Source organism: Tachypleus tridentatus, chromosome 9 (genome assembly GCF_004210375.1).
Source record: "Tachypleus tridentatus isolate NWPU-2018 chromosome 9, ASM421037v1, whole genome shotgun sequence".
Classification (NCBI taxonomy): Eukaryota; Metazoa; Arthropoda; class Merostomata; order Xiphosura; family Limulidae; genus Tachypleus; species Tachypleus tridentatus.
The window spans coordinates 91,190,395-91,217,286 of NC_134833.1; the positions used below are offsets into that span (position 1 = coordinate 91,190,395).

The 26,892-nt window shown below is 35.4% G+C and overlaps 1 protein-coding gene and 1 long non-coding RNA gene across 3 annotated transcripts; one reads left to right on the forward strand and one right to left on the reverse strand.

The window, feature by feature from the left end:
* The first annotated feature begins 2,763 nt into the window (after positions 1–2,763).
* On the forward strand, positions 2,764–25,234 carry LOC143225732 (homeobox protein unc-42-like). The gene is made up of 3 exons (XM_076455654.1): positions 2,764–2,981; positions 17,226–17,512; positions 24,776–25,234. The coding sequence occupies exons 1-3, from the start codon at positions 2,855–2,857 to the stop codon at positions 25,157–25,159; spliced, it is 798 nt and encodes a 265-aa protein (XP_076311769.1). The 5' UTR covers positions 2,764–2,854; the 3' UTR covers positions 25,160–25,234.
* LOC143225733 (uncharacterized) lies at positions 20,268–21,815 on the reverse strand. 2 transcript variants are annotated; one of them, XR_013014012.1, is made up of 3 exons: positions 21,790–21,815; positions 21,567–21,641; positions 20,268–20,649 (listed from the first exon to the last, which is right to left on the reverse strand). It is a non-coding gene; the product is annotated as an uncharacterized LOC143225733 (long non-coding RNA). The 2 variants fall into 2 exon arrangements; XR_013014011.1 differs by having other exon boundaries at positions 21,572–21,641; positions 21,790–21,811.
* Positions 25,235–26,892: the final 1,658 nt, after the last annotated feature.

Sequence of the window (26,892 nt, forward strand, 5' to 3'; positions counted from 1 at the left end):
GTGGAGGATAACTAGAAGGTTTTGGATCATTAAGTGTTTGCAAGAGTTGTATTGAATACGTTACGATATTATGAATGTTTAGAGTACTGTGTAGCGCATTTTATAGAAAAGAATTTTCACAGAACTCGCAGTGCGTTTATATAGTGGGTCTGAATATTGAGTTATTCGTTCCAGGCGTCCCGCGGTGGGACAGCGGTACGTCTACGGATTTACAACTCTAAAATCAAGGGGTCATTTTCCCTCGATGTTCACAGCAAATAGTCCGATGTGGCTTTGCTATAAATCCAGACTTCTTACAGAATAAAAGAACATGCTAATTGTTTTCTCCACAAATCACATGTTAATTTCGCTGTTTTCGATTCTTACGATGTATGACGTCTATACTCTCTTGTCTATCAGTTCAAACTTAGGAACAGGTTTGGCGGATAGCTCTTTGAGTAAAATTCTGTAAAAAATAAAATAGATTTAATGTCTGTAAACCGATAGCTTGTGTGATAGCTCTAACTTATCTGATAGCCCTATGTGGTTATTCCAGGAAGAAATATTTCATAGCAACTAAACTCTGTACTCGCAGATTCGTTTAGTGGGACAGCTCATTATGCCAGCTGTTTGTTTTTATAGAGAAAAATCACCTTGGTTTATCTGCTGTGTCCACCACTGGGAATTTACCCCTCAACGACAGGTCAGAAAAGAGATATTTGATCAATGTTATTAGTAGTCTTATTGGGATATAATGTTACATAAAATACTGATATACTGGTTGTACATTTGTTGTTGATTTTCGGAATTTCGTTTAAAGGTTGACCTGCCATAGCAGTTCGTGATTTTGAACTAATAAACTATAGAGAAAGCAGATAATCCGTCACCGACGTTTGGAAGCTACTCTTGCCAAATGGTACTGTTGAATTTGGCAATCTTTTAGCGCACCCACAGCCTGAAAGTGAGTGCGTTATGAAAGTGACGATCAATTCTGTTATAAAACTCCTGATGGTGACATTGGCTGTTAATTCGGACTGTGCATACTTGGTGAACTCTTATTGTGCTCTCCTAGATAACTCCAATATTCATACTTCGTTACCTCTCAATGCGCAAGCCTTGTTTACTTTAACTATACGTACAAGGTAAACCTACACTACGTGTGTCTTGTTAACCTTAATTGTGCATAGTAGTTAAACTCTAAGATGAGAATTAGGCTTAAAAAAGAAAGAAAGCAACACTAGATACATCAAACTTCACCTGAAGAAGAGTTTACCACAAACATTGCATCAAATTAAAGTTTTCCTATATTTTGTTACCTTTGTAACAAGTGTTTTTTCTTTCACTTCTGTGCGGTTTTAATAAATCTTTTTCGTATTTCTATATACTCTAACTGGGATTACTTTGTTAAATTTGGCAGTAGATACATAACTAAGTATGCCTTCTTAAATTTGACTGTGCATACTTAGCTAACTCTGTGTCCATTAGGGATGACTGATTGAATCTTGTACGGTTCTACAACCTATGTGCACTTGAGGTCATATATTTCGTTTCCATTCATAACCTATCTGTTTAAAATTTATAATCATTCTTTTCTATAACAAAAGATGCTTAACATTTTTGCGTTAAAAATTGCATCGGTAATAATGTAAACATCATTGAATTATCGGACTCTTTATGAGAAAAACAAAATAAAAAATTAAATATTTATTTAGGTGTAGTGGATTTTATGAAAAGTAATAAATAGACTATTCAAATGACCACAGGTAATTATATTCATTAACTAATCAGGCCTAAAGAACGAGAGAAAAAAGCAAAAAACAAAATCAACTACTAAGTTCATGTTGCTCTAAACCGCAATAGTAAAAAAAACAGCAACTAACTTACCTTTTTTGTACTTTTGTACGTGCGAATATTTCTTCACGTGCGTTGATTGTGAAATTTGATCATTATATATATAAAACTAAGTATATCCACCACTTAAATAAAGTTTAGTCGTAAGCATATACATACATAACACGTAGTCCACTGGCACTTACAAGTAAGAAAGAAATCATCTGAATATTTTGCGACACAGGTTTATTCTTACCTGTATAACTTTACTCATACAACAAGATGCACCTGCGAAGCGAGACCTCCAACTTCCCTAACGTTACTTTTACATCTGATGCACACTTGAGTCTGCGTCACTCACTGCGCTCATCCTTGCTGATTTAATTTTGCACTGGTCCCTGAGAGTAATTTAGTACAATAAATTTGCGTTATAATCGTCTTACCGTGATGGCATCTTCTGTTATGCATTGGTGTGGAAGGAAAGCTGACGTCATTCAAACTCATTATGAAAGCTGGTAATAACCGTGGTCTTTTAATGCGAAGTGACTTTTAAGAGATCAAACTTGGCAAGCATCGCCGTCGAATTTACATATTGGAAGAAGTTTCTATAAGTATTATCAATGGGGGATATTACGAAAGTAAAACCAACATAGTGCACTTGTTGTAAATATATTTATATATTCGAACTGTATTAAAGATGCCTAAAATAAAGACAAACATAAAGGAAGCTTTTTATTATGAAAATATTCTTGAACACGAAAACGATAGAATCAAAGTGGGACGGTACATGACACTGGCACGCCTTAGTTGCCTGCTTATCCAATCAGAAACCAAGTAAGATGCCGGATGACGTGTGGCCGTTCTGACCCTTAGACCATAACCAACTTTTATTGGTTCGGATTTTCAGTACATAACAGGCACAGCACTGTAGCTTATAAGGCTGTATCTGTTGTAACTTCGTTAGTCACTTTTGGTTAGTTCTTCAGTTATTCTCTGGTTGCCTGGAAAAACGACCTTCTGGACCCAAAGTCCACGTGTGACGACTATGGCCGACGACCAGAGAGTTTTAAGGGACGAAAGAGTTTCAGAAAAACGAAAACCGGACGAATTTGTGGCCCTTTACGGCTTGAACAGCGGGACTTCCGTTTCCCGTTCACTCGTGGAACATGGAGGTAAGTGGGGCATGCCCAGCTCCATGCTTCTAATAAATTCAATAAATCATACTAAATTCTATGCTGCGCTGCGTCTTGTAAACCCTAATTGAATGTAAGTTCCACTTTTCAGTTCAGAAGCCAGTAGTTCAATGAAGGTTGGCACGCTGACACATCCAAAGAGCTGCTTATTGGATTGAGTGTGTCATTAGCAATACGTCAATTTGTCCTAATTATTTGTGAAAGAAAATCCTAAATAAATTTCTTCTCACGTAAGAAACTATCCAAGTTAAAAATTCATTCACATGTCAAAGACATGTAATGTCTAATGATCGTCACACACTTAATAAATTCGATTATCCTCATAATGATTTGTTGTAATCTAAAATTAGCTACAAATAAAAAAAAAATTAAATATAAGAACCGTGTACATTTTGGGTTTATGCGCATTCCATTTGTTCGGTGATTAAGAAAATTAAAAGCGTATTCTGAATCAATTTGTTCGAAAGGAGTGTTCTTAATAATACATAAACGACTTAATTCTATAACTTTTCAAATTTAATTTGCTGTTTATCAGTGCGTTATAAATCCTGTTAATATATACATACATACATACATATATATATATATACATATATAAACTTACCAGTCGATTTCACTGTCATGATTACACTGCACCTAGAACTCCACTGTAACGCGCCAGAAACCATGAATTATCGGATTTATAGTTAGAACATTAAAAATACTAAGCCATGCTGTGCCATATATATATGGATTATAAATATTTATGTATGTAAGGATATCGTAATGTATATGTATATAGGTATCGAAAAGGGTTAATGATATTATTAACAATATTAGATTAGTTCTGTACATTCTGTACAATCTTCCAAGCTAGACGTATATAGAAAACGTGGTACATCTCTCAGCATTTAGTGTCTGCACTTAAGTAGAGTTTGGGGTACTGTTTATTCAAAGTATGTCAAAATATCTCTCCTGAATGGGTATCTTGTTTAGACATTATTTGATTTAAGAGTGAAGTATATGTGTTTATATACATATATTTATTACAGGATATCGACCCAATATATCAGATGCGTATGATATATTTAAAACATATATTACAATACTATTGTGTGAAAAATGCACTTCCTTAGATAGAAAAGTTTATGCATGCATTTCTAAGATTACGAACACTGGGGAAAAAAAAGACCATTGAAGGTACATCTCAACACTACCGTAGCAAGCGTGTTGTGTGAACACTATTATAGCAAGGGTGTTGTGTGTCAACATTACTATAACAAGGGTTGTGTCAACACTATCGTAGCAAGTGTGTTGTGTGTCAACATTATCACAGAAAATGTATATGTCAACACTACTGTAGTAAGTATGTTGTGGTTAAACGCTACCGTAGCAGGTGTGTTGTTGCCAAACACTACCGTAACAACTGTGTTGTGTGTCAACACTACTGTTACAACTGTTATGGTATTTTGCTATATTTACGTATTTCTTTGACACAATATAATCAACTACAAACGTACACAAGATTAAATAGCCATTGTTACGTATAATCCACTATACTCTTTCCCATTTGTTTCTTACAAGTTTCGTCTTACATTAAAGTACAACGTTAACAGCGTTTTTTAATTTTTATTTTGTGTGATCAGCAACGTTAGGTCCTTCTCTTAAAACTGTAATTGTAGGATTTGAAAACTCAATTAGATTACTGGAATAGGTTTAAGCCTTATTTTCTTCTACATAAATATCTGATTTTTTTTAGTTTCCATTTGAAATTCAAAGTCTTGTTTTTTAACTCTGTTTTCGTCTATAAAGGTGGGTAGCACATGAAAGCGTTTCGTAAAAAAATTATATACGTAAATACAGTAAAGAATTTTGGAGCAAGTGTGCAACCGATTCCATAAATACTGACGATAAGTGTTTATGGTGATTACATGAGATCACTTTTCCGTTGCTGATTTAATATATACGTCCGTTACAAGAAGATAGCGCTTCTGAGCATATTGTAATGAAATACCAGTGATTTCACACACAAAGCATGGACACATGTGGTAAACAAATTTATCTCCAAGTTAACCTTTTGTTTTTTAAATAAGAGTTTCCATGAATTAAAATCTGTTTATCGTGAGTTCACGGAAAGTTTGATGGGGGTAGTATATGTTTTAATCTTCTTACCCTTTGTTGTGTATCCCCCAGTGGGTCAACTATACTTTTGCGGAATAAAAATGCTAAAAATGAGTGCGGAGAGAGCGCAGCTAGATCATTGTATAATGAGTCAAAACAAAACAGGCACGCACGTTCTCAGCGACGTTTCGGACACGCCATTCTTGTGCAATCTTCACTGCACACACGAAGTGATGGATACTTACATTTATTTAAACATCACTATGAGGTAAGTGAAATGTGTATGTTAACTAATTTGACACAATTCAATATTCAAAGTACGACTGACAAAACATACGTGTAGATCATAAAAAGAAAAGTATACAATAGAAACTTTGAAAATCACTAGGAATATTGAATTAAAAAGCTGATAAAAACCGCGGTTTCTTTGGAAGCAAATACATTATTGGCACATAGAAGTTTTAATGGAACAAGAAATACAAGATGTTTAATGTTAGTTCACAGTCATTCGGGCCAGGTGTGGCCAAGTAGTTAGTGATATGCAGCTGAACTCGCTCCTCCTAGTCGCTAGCTTTGTATCCGCGACAGGCACGCGATTCGATGAAGAAGAGCCGCAAAACCGATGGCTCCTGATTACTGGCCAGGAGTTTGAAAGAACCTTGGAATCCCTAACCAAGCTTTTCAGCCCGTGTATTGTATAATGTATGGTTAAGGTTAGAAACATCAAATGCCAAATTTGATAAGAATGCATGCAAGGTTGGAGAGAAGTCATGAAGGTTATAAAAGTTATGTTTATAGAGAAGTAAAAGAGGAACATTTAAGTTCTATCAGTAAAAGGGGAATTTCCATTTACTGTATAGAAAACTGTACGGCATTAAGTTCGAAAGTGAGCTTTTGTTCTTACCTTCGTGACGGTCGACTTTCAAGATCAAAGCCTAAAAACCGTAAACGATAAAGCTTTGAGAAATGAAATGGCGACGTTTTTGTTTAACAACTTAAAAACATTGGACGCTAACCCTGATTATGGTGACTGTACCGAAAGTAGCCAGCTATAGCCTATGATAAAGATTCTTTATCTTTTATTCTACTAAAAAATAAGAAAAAAGTCGAATTTTCTGTTTTTTACTCTTGATATTTGAGCACAATGTTGTGAAAATAAATTATTTTGGCTTTTTTTTTTTTTAAACAATCGGCAAGTATCTTTGTTGTTCTTGTTTCTTAAAAATACTGATCGACGTAGTGCACACAAATTCAGATAAGTATACAAGTATAGAAATATTAGATTAAAAGTATGAAATGTAAACTATGGTTGGTTCCTGAAAGAAAGAAGACATTGAAATTTTGATCTGGATTGATTAAGACGTCATGATGGTCAGGATTACTTCTGTGACAAACGATTAGATATATAATCAGTGATGTCGAGAAAACCCACTTGTAGAGAAATATATATGCAAAAACGGCTCGTTTGGGTTGAGAAAATATTTTACGTAGAAGAGCGAACAACGTTTCGACCTTCTTCGGTCATCGTCATGTTCACAAAGAAAGAAAGAGGTAACTGACCGGAAGCTGATCACATGTTTGGAAGGGGTTGTGTAACTGAGTGTCGGAATGTAGAGGGCGGTGTTAGATGTTTGAATATATAATAATTTTATTATATTTAATATAGGTATAAAGGCGTTCCTTTATATTGGTTTATTTTGGGTTTAAGTTGTTGTATAAGTAAGGCTTCTTTAATTTAGCGTTTGTTTATGTTTGTTTCTTTATTTAGTATTTGAGTGTTTTCTATGGTTATGTTGTGTTTATTTGACTTGCAGTGTTCGAAAACGTGTGAAGGTGACTTTTTATGTTCTTTGAATCTGGTTTCAATTTTTTTATTTGTTTCTCCAATATAGAAGTCGTGGCAGTTATCACATTGTATTTTATAAATAATGTTGGTTTGGTGTTTGCCAGTGTAGTTTCACATAGTATAGACCTCAGTTTTGCGCCTGATTTTTGAATAAATGTGGTATTAACTGGAATGTCATATTTTGTTACTAGTTTTTGCCAAATGTTGGTTATTTGTCTGCTGATGTCGGGAATACATGGTATGCAGCAGTATATGGTTTCGTAATTTTTTAAATCGTGGGGTATATTTACTTTTATTAGTTGATTTTGCTTTATGTCTAGGTGTGTGCGTATAATGTTTTCTACGGTTTGTGGAGGAAACTTATTGATGTTGATGAAGTATTGTTTTATTTTGTCTAATTCATCGTTAATTTTATCTGGTGAGCATAGTTTTATGGCTGTGTTTATTTGGTTTCTTAGTATGTTGAGTTTTTGTTTTGTTTTTATGTGCTGAGTCCCAAGGAATGTATAGTCCAGTATAGGTGATTTTTCGGTGGATTTCTGTTTTGTATTGTGTGTCGGTTCTTGTAATTTTGAGATTAAGAAATAATATTTGATTGCTTTCTTCCTGTTCACATGTGAAGTTAATGTTGGGATGTATAGAGTTTATGTGATTGAAAAAATTAAGTATGTGTTCTGTAGATCTGAATTCTGCAACCGTGTCATCTACATATCTGTACCAGTATAGTGGTGGATGTAATGCTGTGTTAATTGCTTGTGTTTCAACTTGTGTCATGAAAATTTGTCTAGAACTGGTGATACTGGGTTGCCCATGCTTAGGCCATTTGTTTGTATATAGTTGTGGTCGTTGAACATGAAGTTTGTCTTTATCGTGGTCTGGCATGGCCAAGCGCGTAAGGCGTGCGACTCGTAATCCGAGGGTCGCGGGTTCGCGCCCGCGTCGCGCTAAACATGCTCGCCCTCCCAGCTGTGGGGGCGTATAATGTGACGGTCAATCCCACTATTCGTTGGTACAAGAGTAGCCCAAGAGTTGGCGGTGGGTGGTGATGACTAGCTGCCTTCCTTCTAGTCTTACACTGCTAAATTAGGGACGGCTAGCACAGATAGCCCTCGAGTAGCTTTGTGCGAAATTCCAAAAAACAAAACAAATTGTCTTTATCGTGGTGAATTCTAGGAGGGTTGCTAATTGGTTGTTGGGAATGTCTACAGTTGGGTTAGGGTCTCGGATATAGAGTTCTAAGGCTATTTTGCAGGCTTTAGTGGTTGGAACTTCTGTAAAGAGGGATATAACATCGAAACAGGCCATTAAGGCTTTATGATTAAGTTGATTTAGATTAGACTTGAAATTAAAAGAGTCTTTGATGAATGAGTTGGCTGATGTTACATATTTGGAGAATGCCCATGCTATGTATTTACTAAGATTGAAATTAAACGATTCATATGTGGACATTATTGGTCACAAACACTTTATTCCTATCTACGTAAAACCGATTCACGCACACCACAAATATACGGCATCCCCAAACCTCATAAGCCAGATTGTCCATTACGACCATTTTGATAGCATACCATAATGAAGTTCAAAGTACAAACTTTCAGCTGAGTGAAAGAATAATCGAATTTCGTATAAAACTAAATACGATCAACACACACAACCAAGTTCAGAATGTTGAAAGGAGGAAAAACATCTCCATATATCACATTATAGCAAGCTTCATGTATGGCCCGGCACGGCCAGGTAGTTAAGGTACTCCTTCTCGTAATCCGAGGATCGCGGGTTCGAATCCCTGTCACACCAAACAAGCTCGCCCTCTCAGCCGTGGGGGCGTTATAATGTAACGCTCAATCCCACTATTCGTTGGTAAAAGAGTAGCCCAAGAGTTGGCGGTGGGTGGTGATGGCTTATTGCCTTCCTTCTATTCTTACACTGCAAAATTAGGGGCGAATAGCGCAGATAGCCCTCGTGTAGCTTTGCCCAAAATTCAAAAACAAACAAACAAGCTTCATGTCTGATATTTAAATACAAGCTGATTGAATCTGTTTATTTTAAGCCACATATAAAGATCGAAGTAGAAGGACGATCAAATCAAGGACAGTTTGTTCTTAGCTTGAAACTATCGTCTAGCCTGTTCGAAGATATTTTGAGGGCCAAGCCGGTGTTTAATTTTCTTATAGCTTCATTGGCTTATCAATAGTTTTTATATATATATTTATATATATTTTTTGTGGTTTGGATCAATTTATTTTTTCTCTTCTTTCCTTTTATTTTTAATTGAAGATGATGTATGGCCATAACACCATGTTTTTAGTAAAGATGTATATTCTTTTGACTTTGACTATTCCACTTTCATTTTTATAATATTCTTAAAACTGACTATGTTGATTATTAATGACATTTCTATTGTTAAACTCGTGGTCAATCGATTGTTTCTTTGTTTCTGATATTCGAGCAAAGTTGCATAAACTCTCCTCATTATTTGCCCCTAATTTTGAAATTATAGACTAGTGAGAAGGCAGATAATCAACATTATTCATCGCCACCTCGAGCTACTCCACTCAAATGGTGGGATTAACCTTCACACTCACAGTGCCGAAGTGCGGAGCGCGATTTTAAGGCAATAAGACGCGAAACATTGGATATACATTATGGTACGCGAATAATATAATCCAGGCCCTGTCCATGACAATGCAGGCAGTTTGGCATATTTCATTGTTCAAATATAAATTTCGAGCATATTTCAAGTTTCAGGGCTGTGAAGTTCAAGTTAAGTTCACTATATAATGAAAAGTATACGATTTTAATATCGTAGTTCATAATCATTTCAAGAGGTTCCGAAAACTTAGGGTAAGTAAAACTGCTTTCAAAATAACAAAGGGCCACATTGACACACTGCACATACAACCTTGCTTTTATGCCACCGATGTTCTTATATCATGTGATATTCTATTATGCCATGTTTTTGTCTATTGCAAGGAACAATTTCGGTATACCATTACTTTTATGTCAAATACAAAGTAGATCTAGCGGTAATTAATCCATACTGGGATTAATTGACGTATTTTTCTTTACATGCTATTAAAAAACCTTTAGTCAACAAAGTCATAAACTTGCAAGAATTTTGATGTATGAACAATTTAGAAAAATGAACTTTAAAAACTTTTAACGTGTGATTTACAGACACCTTCAGAAAAGGTATATGTAGAGAGCGGTCTCTTCTTATTCAGAAGAGAAAGTATGTTTGTTTGTTTTATGAATTTCGCGCAAAGCTACACGAGGGTTATTGTGCTAGCCGTCCCTAATTTAGTGTAAGACTAGCGGGAAGGCAGCTAGTCATCACCACCTACCGCCAACTCTTGGGCTATTCTTTTACCAACGAATAGTGGGATTAAGTATAACATTATAACACCTCCACGACTAAAAGGGCGAGCATGTTTGGTTTGACGGGAATTCGAATCCGCGACCCTCGGATTACGAGTCGAGCGCCCTAACCACTTGGTTATGCCAGGTCCAAAAGAGAAAGGAGTTTGCCACTCAGATAGGAAGTAACATTTACGTATTTGTTTATAAATCTTAAAAAAAATCTAAATTGAGTTTGGAAAATCGTATATTACCTTACAGCAAGAAATGGTTGTACTGAAGATCGTTTAGCAACTATTACCGTATTCTCTAAACAAATGTTCATTGTATAAAAATTGATATAAATTTTGTTTATTTTTCTGTTTCAAATTGCGTTACATGATCCAGATAATTTTTAAAACTTATTATATAGCAGTCATTTAGGACTAAAGGTTTCTATGAATCAATCAACTATAGAAAACCATATATTTTGAATAAAAGAAGTTGAAAGCGGAAAAAGGGCAGTGCACACCTGCAGTTGAAGAAGTTTACACAATTAACAAAGATCTAAAGGTTTCGTGCTGATAGTTTATTTTATCTAATATTTTTATTCAGTTGGTATGACATAGCGGTTAGTGCACCCAACTATGAATCTAAAGATTCAAGGTTGTCGCAAAAACTCCTTGTGTCATTTTGGGGCCATGTGAGAGTCAAATCCCACTATTCGGTCATACATTAGTAGCTCAAGAGTTGACGGTTGGTGCTATCGACTAGCTGCATTTCCTTTTGTCTATCAGCTCGAAATAAAGAACAGCTGTGATAAATGACAGCCTCAGCGTAGCTATGCACAAAATCTTGAAACAAACATTTTTCAAGGAAATAAAGCATATTGTTAGTGTACAACTCCTGATCGCTGAAAATATACATATTATTATCTTTTGACGTAATTTGGATATTGGTCTTTATAATATATATATATGTAAAAACAAAAGAACAAAAAAAGTCTAAGCTTGGGTTAACACATAGCGAGAACTGACAAATGACTTCCAGGTAGTAGGCCTTGGAACAATAATATTCACATGCCTTGTTCCTCACTCTTGTGCAGTTATTGTTCATGACTCCGCCTCAACCATCATATTGAGTGCAAATATTCACTTAATGACATAGTAGGGGTTAGAGTTACTCTAAGCGGCAGCACGCGTGGAAGTGATCGAGACTGTATACTTATGAATATAACAATCCTACTATCTCCCCATGTTCTGGCATTCCCTACAACCTCCCCCTGGCAGGTTCAGTTTGCTGAAAAAGTCTTAACAGCAGTTGTTTCTTCGACTTTTACCTTGTTTTTCACACCAGTAGCCAATTTGCGGTTCTGTTCTCTATATGTTTCTGCGTTATACATTTAAATATGCTTTGTATACATTCTGTAGTCAGAAAAATCGATAAAGTGAGGTTAAAAGACAAAACATATGCAGAAATTTACTTAGCAAGAAAACCTGTTTTAACAAACAGTTTTAAAGTATAAAAGATAAAGAAGAAAACGTTTCGTTATGCTTTCTACTTTGTGCAATAATAATGCATTACACTTTATCAATTTTTAAATCTTGCATGTATGTGAATATATATATATAAAACAATACAGAAAATAATTATGTTTGTTTGTTTTGGAATTTCGCACAAAGCTACTCGAGGGCTATCTGTGCTAGCCGTCCCTAATTTAGCAGTGTAAGACTAGAGGGAAGGCAGCAAAAAAAAAAAGAAAACACTGAAGAGAGAAAACAGAGTACCACACTAGCTAAAGACTTATAAAAGTAAAAGCAGTCCTATTATTTTCGATAGTAGTGTGGTAAATTCACCCATCACTTCCAGTATAAAATGTAGAAATCAAAGTATTAGCTGGGAAAAGCAATCACATGCCACAGATTGAAACGAGATTTTGTGTTTCAATGGAAATTAATTGAGGTATATGAAAGTAACAGTGTCGTAAATAGAAGTGATTGAAACAAAAAACTCAAACTCATGATGTTAAGTATCTAGGGGTATTCTGTTTGTGTGATACACGATTATCAGTTATGAGAGTTCTTGTCGATCTAGCTGTCGGTACAGGTGCGAATTTGACCTGCAGAGCTGTACGGTAGACACACATCATCATAAAATGGACTTAATGTAATTGCTCAAAGACCAATGTTAGGGAAAGATAATCAAATAACAAGACTAAAATGGACATCAAGTTTTAAGTAATAGGACTAGCAAAGTTTGAAGAAGGTACTCTTTACAGATAAATTCAAATTCATGTTCTTTGAAAACAATCACCGCTAGTGTTCAGACCAAGAATTTAGAAATTACAAGCTGAAGATATCCTTTGTACTTAGCGGCATTAAAAATCAAAAGAATATAGACTAAACTGGGACACCAAGACCATCCAGAAAGATACGTACAACAAGGTTTACCTGTGATGTGATAAGAAAAATGCGGTGTCTTACAAATATGACATAAAGGTCAATGACAAAAGCCATCCATGTGTTCCAGGCAATAATATGCAATACAATAAAGAAAGATCAAGATCTGGAAGAGTTGCACAAGTCACATGTTCAACCACGAGCAGCTTGAGAATGGAACGGATATCATGTTATTCCATATGAAGGCGTGCTGGTCAAGTTATTGGGCGCAGCAAAGTGTGGATTTTTGTGTGATCATGCTGTTGAAACGAGTGCTAAGAAACACCTTCCTCATACACTAGATGGATTCTGAAGAGTAACAAAGAGAAGTGTTGCACATTTGACACGACAGCCTTACAAAGTAGTCTTTTGTATTGGAAACTACCCTGTTAATGTTATTGTCAAAATGCACAATCATCAGATAAAACATCAGAGTCTAATAAGAGTGATATATTTGTGTTAATGGATTACCATGGTCAGAAAATCGAATCTGACACTTGTATATTGACTATACTGTTTTGGTAATTTATAGAAGGACCAGTACTTGCAGACAGTAGGGAAATAAATGCAGTTGAGTTCTAAGGTATCTGTGATAGCTGTTGTCATGGAAATAGCAGTAATGGGCAGAACAGACAAGAGTTGGTTAAGTATAAGATTCAGTGAAGCCTGGTGTACTGTGACACCCACAGACGCCGAGAATACTTGTTTTAAGACAACGAATACATGAGTACGCTTAAGAAATGTCACTTTACCAAGGCAAAAGTGAGTTATTACGGCTAGGCCATCACAAAATTCAAACCCACACTTTTAACAGAGCTTCTGACCAATTAGAACTTATTTGACTTTACATTTTAATCCTGAACTTATTTAAGATCAAGTCCTTTGATCACCCTTAATGTTTTCTGATTCTCAACTGTCCAGTTGTACAGCCATTTTTATTCTTATTTCTGCCACTCTAGAAAACTTCCCGTACTAAACTGGAAGGAGGTTATTTAAATATTTTAAAAAATATCTTAACTGGAGTTTCTGGCTAACCTGTAGTTCCTACGACACTGGAAATTGACTATAATTCGGCCAGGGAGTATCAAAACTTATGAATGTAGTTGCATTGCTTGCTGACTCATTGGACTTGTAAGTTCCGGTTGAAGCCATGGATGGGTTAGCGATAAAGTATACAGTGATATCCCAGACCATAAGGAACAACCTGATGACCTCCAAACCGCTAAACCAAGAAAAGAATCAATGTATATCTGTCAGGATCAATGCTCTAATGAAGTCCAGTTTACCAATTACCCAGCCAAGGGTGCTTATCCCTGAATCCACGTCAACTACAGTGGAACTAAAACAAGCTGAACCTATGGAGGCCCAATGACAGGCCCTAAGGTGTCCTATCAACGAGTAATTTATCAAAAAGAAGCACTGGTACCTAAGGTATATTAACCTGCAGAAGAACCATCACATTCAGAAGCCAAGGAAGACCTTCTAAGTACTCAAGTCTTCTCAAGAACCATACAGATTATGGGAAGGTTCAACCATGTCACAAGAAGAGAAACAGACATTGCTAGTCAGAGCAGATCTCGTCACCTCCAAGGAGAATGTTGAGGTATACCTAGGGAAGACAGAGATGATCGCAAAGCCACCGACCATTATGAAACCTGTAACAAATACTAAACCTCAAGCCAATCAACCAAAACCTTAGTTCTATATACTTGTGAGGAGGACCAATTCAGGAAATGAGTAGACCCTTCTTTATAACAAAATGTCTCGCAATTCTGCATTCAGCTGTTTCAAACACACAACGGCCATATGATCATTCAATGTATCGAAACTGAGAGACATTTTACCCATTGGGACATTGGTGAAGGTACGGGGCTTTGGCTTTCCACATTCACATAAATTTGCTTTTTTTATATTTATAAGTACATTTATTTGATATGAAAAAGGGCCATTTCATATAGCTACATTTTTCTTTTTCTTATGATCTTATTATGTGTTATTCTGATTTGCCTTCAACAGAGCTAATTTTGTTTGCTTTTTGACAAAATTGTTTATTTTACACATTTTTTATTCTACCACGTCTTGTTTTTGTTTTTTCCAAAAGCGATTAGTTTAATATTTTTTTGCTTTTATAAAGGGTTTAATTAGCACTTTCTATATGTTTTTCTTTTTCTCTGCTTTTAGCACATAAATATTTAATGGCGTATTTTATTACTTAAATTTTGTATGTTGTCGAGTTTGTGTTAACGAGTTTATTCTGTGTCCAGTAATGTTGAAACATTACACATAAATGTGTTGTCTTTTACTTCTGTTTTCTATTTAACGTCACATAGTGGATCAGAGGTAAGTTTGCGGACATACAGCATTAAATGTCGGGGTTCAATTATCCTTGGTGGATAGAGTGCAGACAAACCATTGTGCTGGTTTACGTTAAAACAAACAAAAAATTGAAGATAATCTATGTTTTACTAATAACGCTATTTAGTAGTTTGGAGTATCTCACGTAAGGTTTTTTTTGCACTGTTTCTATTTTTTGTTAAAACGAAATATTATTTTGCGTCGTGTTTATTTCAAGTTAACATGTTTAATCGTTTCTTCTATCATGTTTTTACTCTTATATAAGTACGATATATGTTTTGTAATTCTTGAACTTTCTTACACATCTTATTATTTCAGTTTATAGTTGTTTTCAATCCAGTTGTAAACTTTTCTGATTATTTTCTCGATTTGTACTGAAATGAAAACAACTATAAACTGAAATAATAAGATGTGTTTACGTGTTTTTTTTTGTTTGACGCAGAAGAAATTTTTTCTTCTGTAAATTTAAATATTAAAAAACAAAATAATATCTTCTGACAGGCACATTTATCAAACTGTTGGACATTTTATTTTGAGAGCGAGGCATATTTTAGTGGTTATCGTGCCTGTACCTGGAGTTTACATGTTCTTGCTTTGCGCACCTTGTTGTCACAAAAAACGCGTTCCTCTCTTTGGAGCTGTGAATATGCTATAAGAGGGACTGTCAAACCCACAGTTCGGTTTGGTTTGTTTTGAATTTCGCGCAAAGCTACTCGATGGCTATCTGTGCTAGCCGTCCCTAATTTAGCATTGTAAGACTAGAGGGAAGGCAGCTAGTCATCACCACCCACCGCCAACTCTTGGGCTACTCTTTTACCAACGAATAGTGGGATTGACCGTCACATTATAACGCCCCCACGGCTGAATGGGCGAGCATGTTTGATGCGATGGGGATTCGAACCCGCGACCCTCAGGATTACGAGTCGAACGCCTTAACCCACCTGGCCATGCCGGGCCGTGTTCAGAAAGTGAGGCGTATTTTATTATTTATTTAATGTTTCTTTCCTTAACAATATTAGTTACAATGTTTAATATATCTAGTTTCATTATTATAAAAACTACCATTCACATGTGCTTGTTATTATTATCTTTCGGTCACGGCAAGCGACTGATGCTCTCCCAGCTTGGAAGATTTTGATAAGTCCTAACTCGAATACTGAGATAATATTAACAACAAACGCACACGAATGGTAATGTCGTAAAACGTTAGAAACAATATTCAAATTGCTTCGTTAAATGTGTACGCCTGTTATGATAAAAAGCGATTAATTTCACTAAAACTTCCTCATGCACACGATATCCCCTGTAAAGTTTCCTTTCGCCACCACGAAGTAGTGCGGAAAAAATCGCTTTAAGCTGTTGAAAAATTCTGACAAAACGTGTTACTCAAGAAATGGCCAGGTGGGTTATGGCGTTCGACTCGTAATCCGATGGTCGCGGGTTCGAATCTCCATCGCACCAAACATGCTCACCCTTTCAGTCGTTGGGGCGTTATAATGTTACGATGGATCCCACTATTCGTTGGTAAAAGAGTAGCCCAAGAGTTGGCGGTGAGTGGTGATGATTAACTGCCTTCCCTCCAGTCTTACACTGCTAAATTAAGGACGACTAGCGTAGATAGCCCTTGAGTAGCTTTGCGCGAAATTAAAAAAAATCAAGAAACAATTGTTGAATGGTAATGAACCCGTTGTGTTTGTTATACAATGTTATTATATTGCCTTAGAAACCGACTGACGTTAAGTTATAAAGTGTTATATATATAATGTTTTTATATTACCATATAAACCGCTGGTGTCAAGTTATAAAGTTACATAGTATTATTATATTACCACAGAACTAGGCTGATATCAAGTTACAAAGTGTTATTATATTACCACAGAAATCGCCTGGTATCAAGTTATAAAGTGTTATTATATTAACACAGAAACCGCCTGGTGTCAAGTTATAAAGTGTTATTATATTACCATATGAACCGCCTGGTGTCAAATTATAAAGTATTATTATATTACCATAGAAACCACCTGGTGTTAAATTATAGTGCTATTATATTACCATAGAACCCGCTTGATGTCAAGTCATACAGTGTTATTATATTACCATAGAAACCGACTGGTGTCAAGTTATAAAACTGCGTTTATTTATCTTCAGTCCAAGAAGGAGCTTTTAAGAAGCTTAAAGTAGAGACGACTTGCAGTTCGACGCTGGGATCGGCAGGACTGTCTACAATCGTGGGAACAGAAACGGGAGGAAGCGGCACCCCGACAGCTACCGCCGTTAACTGTCCGCCTACTCCTGCTCGTCGCCGCCATCGTACCACCTTTACGCAGGAACAGCTACAAGAGCTGGAGGCCGCCTTCGCCAAGAGCCACTACCCTGACATCTACTGTCGGGAGGAGCTTGCCCGGATCACCAAGCTCAACGAGGCGCGAATACAGGTAATTCATCTCAAAGACTGGGAACTTTCCGTTGGTGTTACAAACAGATTTCAAAGATACGTTAGACTGGTGATGCTAAGATAACTAGTAAAATAACTAACGTTTATTTTCTTTTATTTTAACCTGTGCATATTTTTCACTTCCCGCGGAAGCAAATTCGTCTGGTCATTTATATATATAGATAAATAAGTATATATCAATTATCCATAGAGTCTAAAGCATTTTTATTCATGACACTTAGGAGCAGACGTTTTGTTAAATTTTAGGGTTTTCTCTTGATATTGCGTCATTATAGTTGATATGTTACATATACACTGATTCACCTGGTTTTATTACATTGGAAGCCGCTGAGACAAATAACGATTATCATTAAGTAAATTGATTCGTAAGGAATATAATGGAAAATTGCATCATACTGCTTACTTTTCACGATTTGTTTTTATTGTTCAAGGTCCCAACAGCTGGCTCAAGTTCACAGGGGCGATTTCCGTGATTAATTTTTGGTTTAATAGTGGATTGATTATGTGTGTTGTACTTCTTTTGGATTTGAAATAAAATACGACCACGCCCACGCCCACAAATAATTTTATCGAAAACTTTATAAAAGGAATGCGCCGAAAATGTTACTGTCGTTCTGATAACTATGAAACATGCAGCAACACAAAAACAATTCATTCTCAATAGTCCGAACCTGTGTATATTTTTCGGAAACGTTGGGTGAAGATAATATATTTTCCGAAAACACTCGTACCTTTCAGAAGCTCTCGGGAGTATATATCTTTCCGGAATACTCGAGTATTCATGCTTACGATTTCAATGCACTGTGACCTAGGTACGTGATTGCACATGTTTTATCCAAACCTTGCTTTTCTCGCATACACATATTATTAAAATGTAGTTGAGAAAATAGGTAGTTTATCAATATTCTTATCATACGATGATAACCAAGATTAATTTGAACTTTTATATCTTTCTTCTTAAAATGTTAAACTGAAGATAAATACTTATAACTGGATTGTTTTCGAAAGGTATACATATAATGCGCAGACGTCACAATGACGTATAAGGATTTCGTGTGAAAACTCTATACACGTTATCACAACAACGTGCAATCAGCTACGAAAGAAGCCGCAATCATAACATTACCCAACAGGTAACATCCATTCAACCAGATGGACATTTAATTCATCGCAACATTAAATTCGTTTCTTGTCAATGTAATTAATTAAAACCGACGCCGTCATGGTTTTATTATATTTTTCATTATTATGTGTAAGTACTTTCAATTGGATGGATTGGTCTTGACAGCCCAGTTTAATCTGGACTCTTTAATTATTATAAAAGATTGTTTTTCATTTACAGCTGATTGGTTTAAAAACCATCGATATTTTCATAATGACTCGCAAAAGTGATATATAATTTAGCTGACACCTTATTCTGTGACGGCACCTTGGCGTTATTGAAGCCATTGAAAAGGAGTAGCGTTACAGGTTTAGTTAATTTAGTGTTACTTTCCTCACGGCTGTAGCGTCTCCAGTTCGTTTTGTGATGATTTTCACAAGATTTAGACCCAGTGTCGTTAGTTTTCTTTCCAATCTGTTTTCTTGCTGCTCACGAGAGTATATAAGATAATTCGACTGCCTTCCTGTTCGAGTAAATCTAATTGGTGAACGCCTAGGAATGCTACACACACAGACCTGCACTTGGGCGACACATGGGACCCTAAGCGCTTTTCGTTTTTCCTGAGCGAAAGTCTCGAAGTCCATTACGTTTCGACTCGGAGAGCAAATTGAATTTGAAAGCATCAGCGGCGAGAGTAAGAAGCGGAACTTTACCGCTGCAGGCGCAAACTAAGTAGGCTAGTCCCATCAGCCATGCTGTCAATCTTCATCACTCTACTTTCCTTGCTCTGAACCCCTAGCGTGGAAACTTCACAAGTATATGTCGTCTCAGCAACTGGGGGATTACAGGGATAACTTACCTTTCTCACACTCTTGGGCATACAACGTTCTTTCAATCTTCTTTATGTTTTTAGTGGGTTCCATACTTTTATTCATAGTTCCCCTCATAAAAAAATATTTGACACTGTGAGAGACTCAGATTTCTGTACGTCAATCATGCCTACAGTATCTTCACTGATTCAACCTAAATATTAACGAAGGCTACAAAAGTCGTGGCACTTTTTTTTAAATATCATATATTATAAAACCTATGCTGAATATCATCTATAAAGGGTTGCTGTTTCTTTCTCGATTTATGAATTGCCGTTTCTGGAAGTTTTTGAAATCAGTGTAATTGTCACTAATTTTCTTATGTTTGCGATAACATCAATAAATCCATTTTAACACGTACAGGAAAACTGAATTATCTTCGTAATTATCACTGTCTTTTTTTATACTAGCTTGGGGATCGCTAAAAAATTGTCTGAAGATCCAATTGAATACGAAACTCTATACCACTACTACTTTTTGTTTACAAGTTAGATTGCTTTAAAATATTCATAAATAGAATAATTAATTAAATACTAATAGGGAAGCCAAATTTATCATTTCAGTAATGTATGTAATTAGACACGTGCTACACACGTAATTTCAACTATTCAAACAGTTTTTTTTTCATCTATTACTGTATTAACTATTTCTTACGCTAAAACGCAAAATAAACGTATTAGGATTATTTCGTAGTTCAGTTCGAATCTGTCATTCAACAGTTGTTTTATTCCAAGACAATTTGAAAAGACAACCGTTCGGACGAACCTCTTCATGCAACCTTTGATTACAGCGCTACCTACCCCAACACTTCATCTTTTCACCGATTAGTAGGCTTGATGCCTGGAAATTATCATACAGACATAATTTGATTAAAAAATCAGTATAAATATAAATAAAAAGTTCTTTTGGATTCCTTATTTTATTTTAAGTTTAAATAGAGATTCAATCTGCATTTTTCTCTGTTCAAGTTTCGTTCCGAACAGGACAAACTTTTGGGCTCCTATTCCGAAAGTTTTGAACGCCTTATTTCGTTCCGCTTCGATTATCCTCCTCGCTAGTACAGCGGTAAGCCTACGTATTTACAACACTGAAATCACGAGTTCGATTCCTCTTGGTGGGCTCAGCAGATAGTCCGAGGTGGCTTTGCTAAAATAAAAAACACACACACACTTCGATTAGAATGAAATAAAATACTGGTTCAGTTTACTTCTAGTTAAGTGACACTACACAGAGAATTCATTTGTCCTTATTTTCTTGAATAATATTGTACCAAGGGCATGAAGGACAGAAAACTCCAAATAACTCTTTACTTAAGGAAAAACACTGCATAAATAAATATACTTATTTCTTGCCTGTAGAAACAGCAACGTATATATTACACCCTTTAATAAAATCTGCTGCAGTCTGCTTCACTTTTTTCTCTTTTCTCCATTGCTGTTTCTTTCCCCATCACCAGTTCCAGATTATAATTTGAAAAACCAAAACTTCCCAACATTCTCGATGTAAACATCACATCGAAAAAATTCGTATCCAAGAACTTACGTGTAAATAATCCTTATTATCACTGCCTGTTTATTTGAAGTTAAGCACAAAACTAAACAATAGGCTATCTGTGCTTTGCCCACCAACGGTTATCGAAAGGCAGTTTTTAGAATTGCAAATCCATAAACATACTGCTGGGATCATTATCATTGAGAGAAATTCAACAAATATACTGTATTCATATTCATACTTACAACGTTCTTCCATTTCATATATTATTTCACACACAAGTTCGTGATTCAAAATTTTAAATTACGAGAGTACAGCTCAAAACAAGACACAAAAGAGATTTTCAAGAGAGAAAAACTACAACTCATGTTTCGGAAAACAAAGTATCAAATACAAAGTGCAGGCAGGTCACATGCGTAACTCGCGGATAAATTTTTTACTTTTATTATTTTTTCTCATTTAAGTTTCTTACCTAACCTAATTAGTTTTTAATTTTTTACATTATAGTTACATTTGTTAAAATATAACAAGAAATAAAACAATAAACAAATAACAAGATATTTAACACTTACCTTACGCGTTGAGGCCATTTTGCACTCTAGTGACTCGCTTTCGTAAGCCTTGTATTTTCCGATCATGTTGATTGTCTGAATAATAATTCATATAGGTTTCAAAGGTGTATTTCAAAACACATAAACAATAATTCAACCAGTCAAATAGAGTGCCTTGGAATTACTATAATTTATTTGGCTTTTAAACAATCGATAAATTAGTTAAATAAACTTCATTACTTACCAAACCACTCACTTCGTTCTTCCCTCAATAAAATCTATTTAAGAAATGACACGTTTTACCAAGAGAAATAAAAACAAAGCCTTCATAACACGTCATCAGCAAATTGAACTTTCTATTGGTTATAAACAAGTGCAATTGACAAGTAAGCGAAAATAAATACGTAATTAAAAATCGTAAAGATTTGGGAGGAGCTTCTGTGATGGTGTAATAAATTTAATCATATCGTAGAAAATAAAATCTCAGATGGAGGGGGGAAGGTTCTTATTTCAAATTATATTGTTTCCATATTTGTGGTTGATGTTTGTAATAGGCGAACTTTCTAAAACTCACACAATGGAAGAAAAAATCTAACAGAATAGCACATCTTGTGATACTGACAATTGAAAATTTGTTTAAATACTTCCTTTTTAAATTAAGAAATTAAAACTTAATCGTAAACTATGTTTTGACGGCAAGTTACTTGATTTACATTGATAACAAAGTTGCAATTTAAAACATCACTACGAAAAATAACGTTTCAGCATGGCCAGGTGGTTAGGGTGCTTAACTCGTAATCTGAGGGCAGCGGGTTTAAATCCCCGTCATATGCTTGCTCTTTGAGCCATGAGGGTGTAATAAAGTTATGGCCAATCCCACTGTTCGTTGGTAAAAGAGTAGTTCAAGAGTTGGCGGTGGGCGGTGATGACTACCTGCCTTCCCTCTAGTCTTACACTGCTAAATTAGGGACGGCTAGCGCAGATAGCCCTTGTGTAGCTTTGTGCGAAATTCGAATCAAACCAAACCTTTCAGTCGTGATGGCGTTATAACGTGACACTATTCGTTAGTAAAAGAGTAGCCTAAGAGTTGGCGGTGGGTAGTGATGAATAGCTGCCTTTCGCCTAGACTTACACTACTAAATTAGGGATAGCTTGCGCAGATAGCTCTCGTGCAGCTTTGCGCAAAATTCAAACCAAAGTTTAATTTTTATTATCGGTGTTCAGGTTCAAATCCTAGAGTTTAACTATTTTTCATTATCTAAGATTAAGACATTGTACCTTCTCACAAGTTTAACGAATTTCGTTTTGCGGATTTTTAAAAATATAAAATTGTATTTTGAAATTACTTGTTTAAATGAATTATACTAAACGCAATTAGTGTCATTTGAAGTAGGTGTGCTTTTTTAAACTCTGTTTTATAAAACTGTCTGCTTAAAATTAGACCCTAAAAAGTACCCAAAATTTCACTCAGATAATTAATCTGAAAGGAAGTTATTTACTATTACGGTTGAACGAATATACAACCTAGGATATTAATGATAAGCATATTGATGACCTCGAAAACTAGTATACAACTTTCCTCATAAACATTTAATCAAATTTATTAGAGAAATATCCCGATATGTATATGAACTACTTTGAAACATATGTAGTTCAGCAAGTTTTCCAAAAGGTCAACGGTAAGTTTGAGGACTAACAACGCAAAATTCGAATGTTTGACTCCCGGGGTGGACTGAGCGCGCTTTGTCTATTGTGTATGTTTGCACTGAAACAAACAATACTAATTAAAAAGTTTTTCAGCGCTATCTATACTTGAGATAATAAGTCCATATTAAAGTGCTTGCAAGAAACAAAACAAAAAACAAACCAACCAAAAACACACACAAATACATAACAACTAACAAATCGTGTTTCCTACTGTTTAGATTCGAAGATTACTGTTCGTGATAAAGGTTTGTATCTTTTGTCTTTCGTCAAGTTTCTGGAAACAAACTTCAAATAAATTAATTGCATACATGCTGCAGTATTGAATATTATGTTATTTTAGTTTTAGTCTCAGTTTTAATATAATTCAACAAAATATGACCCACATGCAACTTTAAAGTCTCGAGGTAATTAGCCGTTAAAGCAGACTGGATCAAAAGTGCGCCGATTGTGTCACCTTAAAAACTCGAAATAATATCACGAAAATTAACGCATGGTTTAAAAATAATCACTATCAATAGTTTTTAAATAAATATTTTGTTAATAACTTATGATTGAACCTATTAATAATTATGTAGATCAGAAATAAAAATTAGCTCATCAGATAATACGGCTAATCTAATATACAGGGCTAACTATATATACCATGCAAGTAAACACAAACGTATAATGATTAGAATGATTATAAATTCAGTACACCCACTGTCATCACTATTTTCAAACGTAATTATCAAAATTACATGCAATAGTAATAGAAATAAGGAGCAGCTTCAAATACACTGCTGGACATGCGCAGTTAGTGTTTTACTCGCATCAGACAGAGCTTTGCTGTCAAATCAGTTTGTCGTATTTTGTTCTGCATCTTCATATCAATATTCCAGTAACCTAATCAATCACAGAATGTCCTTCATTCTTTCTGCGCTTGTTTGTGGACAACATGTTACCGTGTAATAACGGATATCCCGTTATTTCCGTATCGTGTGCGAGCCATAGACTTAACAGTTCCTGCACAAAAACTACATTTTTCGTAATAAATAAAATATTCAATATGTTTGGATGGTTTACGTTAAGTTGTTGTTATCAGAATATGTTTTTAAAAACAGAACCTTTGATGTTAGTAGTTATAGGTGTAACAGGTAACTATTTTGATGTTGTATTGTTGGTGGAGTTTAATAGTTCGATATCGCTTCTGAAACACACGCATAATAATGTAATATGACATGAAAACTTTAAATTGTTTCTTAGAAAATGAACTCAATGTCTCGTATATTCAATAGGTTAATGCTCATTTTCTTGTGGTCAACCATATGTTCTTTGTACATATCTAATTCAAATTCGTAACTAAAATCGTGACTTTTGAGTTGTTCACTCTTGTGTGAAAAACTGGTTGATACGTGATCAGTCCAGAAATCTAGGATGAGTTTATCCCCGAGTCTAAAGTTTTTAGTTTGTTTCTGTAGATATTTACAAACATCTTGCCTGTAAAAAACAAACAGTATCTACAGTGTTACTGAAACGTTTTCTAGGTGTGGTTCCAGAACCGGCGTGCCAAGTACCGTAAACAAGAGAAACAGCTTCAAAAGGCACTTGCCTCTCCTTCCATTCTTCCATCTTGTAATGGAGCCATGATGAGAAATATATATTCCTCAGCATCTCCTACTCCTCGGCCATATCAGTATACCCACCACAGTCCGATCAACTCGGTAGGAGCAGCGCGTTACCAGCCCATGACTGCAGCATCCTACCCGCCAATGGCAACCCAACCATTCTCTATGTCTCACGCGGCTGCACACAACATGGCCGTCATGCGTCAAGAACATGAGGAAGACTGGTATAATAAAGGATTTCTTCGAATGAACTCAGCCCCACACCCCAATCTTCCAGCGCCTATGCTTCAGTATCAAACGTAAGCAGTAAGTCGCTTAGAACCAGATTTGAGGGGGAACAAAAAGATGATAAAAATAAATACAGAAACAAAACTTGAACATTTGTAACAAAGTGTTATTTATAAATCACGGAGTGTTCCAACAAGCACATCCGATCTTTTAAGTTTACCAATTTCTACATGAACTTCAAGTTACTTTAAAGATTTCGATTAGTTTCTGAAGGTGCTGTGTTTATCCTAAAGTTAAGGCAGCACGGGACTTTCAAGGATGCGCCGTTCATAAATATGTCTATGGCTACTCCTGAACCCGTGATGCCTCTTGACACACAGCTGTTGTACGGAAGCTTTATGTTATTGCGCTAATATGTTTAGTTAAAAGTGTAAACAGCATATATTTACTGTCAGTTACATCAACTTTAAATAAATTTTGTAATTGTTTAGCATGCTGTTTGAAGTCAGGACAAATGATAAGGGTTAAGCCTCCTCCATTCTATGTACATATCAGTTTTTGTTTTCAGAAAAAACAACAACAAATAAACAACTCAAACGTAACAACCCATGCACTCATCTTAGTTATAAAGAGAAAATTGTTTATAGTAAGTCATAATGTCTAGATCCTTGTAAACCCAAAACTACTTTTGATTTAATGGAGTGTAAATACCAATGTTTGTTTTGGAAGAAACCATGTTGTTGTGGCTGTGTATATAGTATCATAACTAGTGTGATCTCGTCTAGGGGTAGTTATAAGTGCTTACAGTTTTGTTCATGTGATCAGTCACGATATAAAGAATTGGTCAATGAAGAAAGAAAAATTACTCCCTGAAAACGATTTGGCATTACTGTTGTTTTTAAGTATAGCATAACATAATGTCAGGAACAACAAAGAATCTATTGGTGCGTATCGGCTGTTCCATCCTCAGCAAAACTGATGCCATTAAATAATTAATTAAAAAAATATTGCAGTCAGTTTTCTAAGTATTATGAAAACTACTCAGAATAAACAATGTTAGCAGATGAAATAGTACAATTTTAGGAGGACATAAAATTACAAATAGTGAAAGATATCCGTTAAAATATGCACTGTATGATATAAACAGATATGTACTGCAACGATATAAAATATGTCAAGTAACGAATATCAGTCACGTAAAAATCATCGCTAGTCACTTCGTGTGTGTGTAAATCAAAAGCCTATCAAATAAATGTATCGTTCCACAGGGAAATTCGTGTTGGATTATATACGTAGACAGGACATGCAAAACAAAACATATACTGTAGTTCTTTAAATTGACTCACGTCATCAACACAAACAACGACACAAACCTTCCCTATGCTGTTGTTGAAAATCGTAACACCAAGATTCGGAAAGTGGGTATTATCAGGTTGTAAGACATAATACACGAGCGCAGTAAAATAAATCTATAATACATCGTAATTGAAACCCGCAACACAAAAGCTCAGGAAGTGAACACTGTCCAGGTTAGTTCACATCATTGAATAACACATTTCCTAAGCTATAATCAAATTTAAAGATTGTTTAGAAAACGACTAAAACTTTCAACGGAATCCTGCTTCTATCCAAATCTTTGTAAAGTGACCATTGGGCGGAGAAAGTTGAATACAACACAGACTTTCATTCTGATAGAGATATTTGCTTTCTAATGACTCAGCGATAAGTTCGAAGGTTTATAACGTGAAGTTTAAAATCGGATTTCGAAACCCATCATGACAACAGATAACTTAACTATAAAGCAATAT

Bases quoted from the DNA above. Each gene is read 5' to 3' on its own strand.
- LOC143225732 (XM_076455654.1), top strand. From the start codon at position 2,855: ATGGCCGACGACCAGAGAGTTTTAAGGGACGAAAGAGTTTCAGAAAAA. The intron at 2,982-17,225 runs GTAAGTGGGGCA...ATTTATCTTCAG, and splicing joins TTCACTCGTGGAACATGGAG to TCCAAGAAGGAGCTTTTAAG. The intron at 17,513-24,775 runs GTAATTCATCTC...AACGTTTTCTAG, and splicing joins TCAACGAGGCGCGAATACAG to GTGTGGTTCCAGAACCGGCG.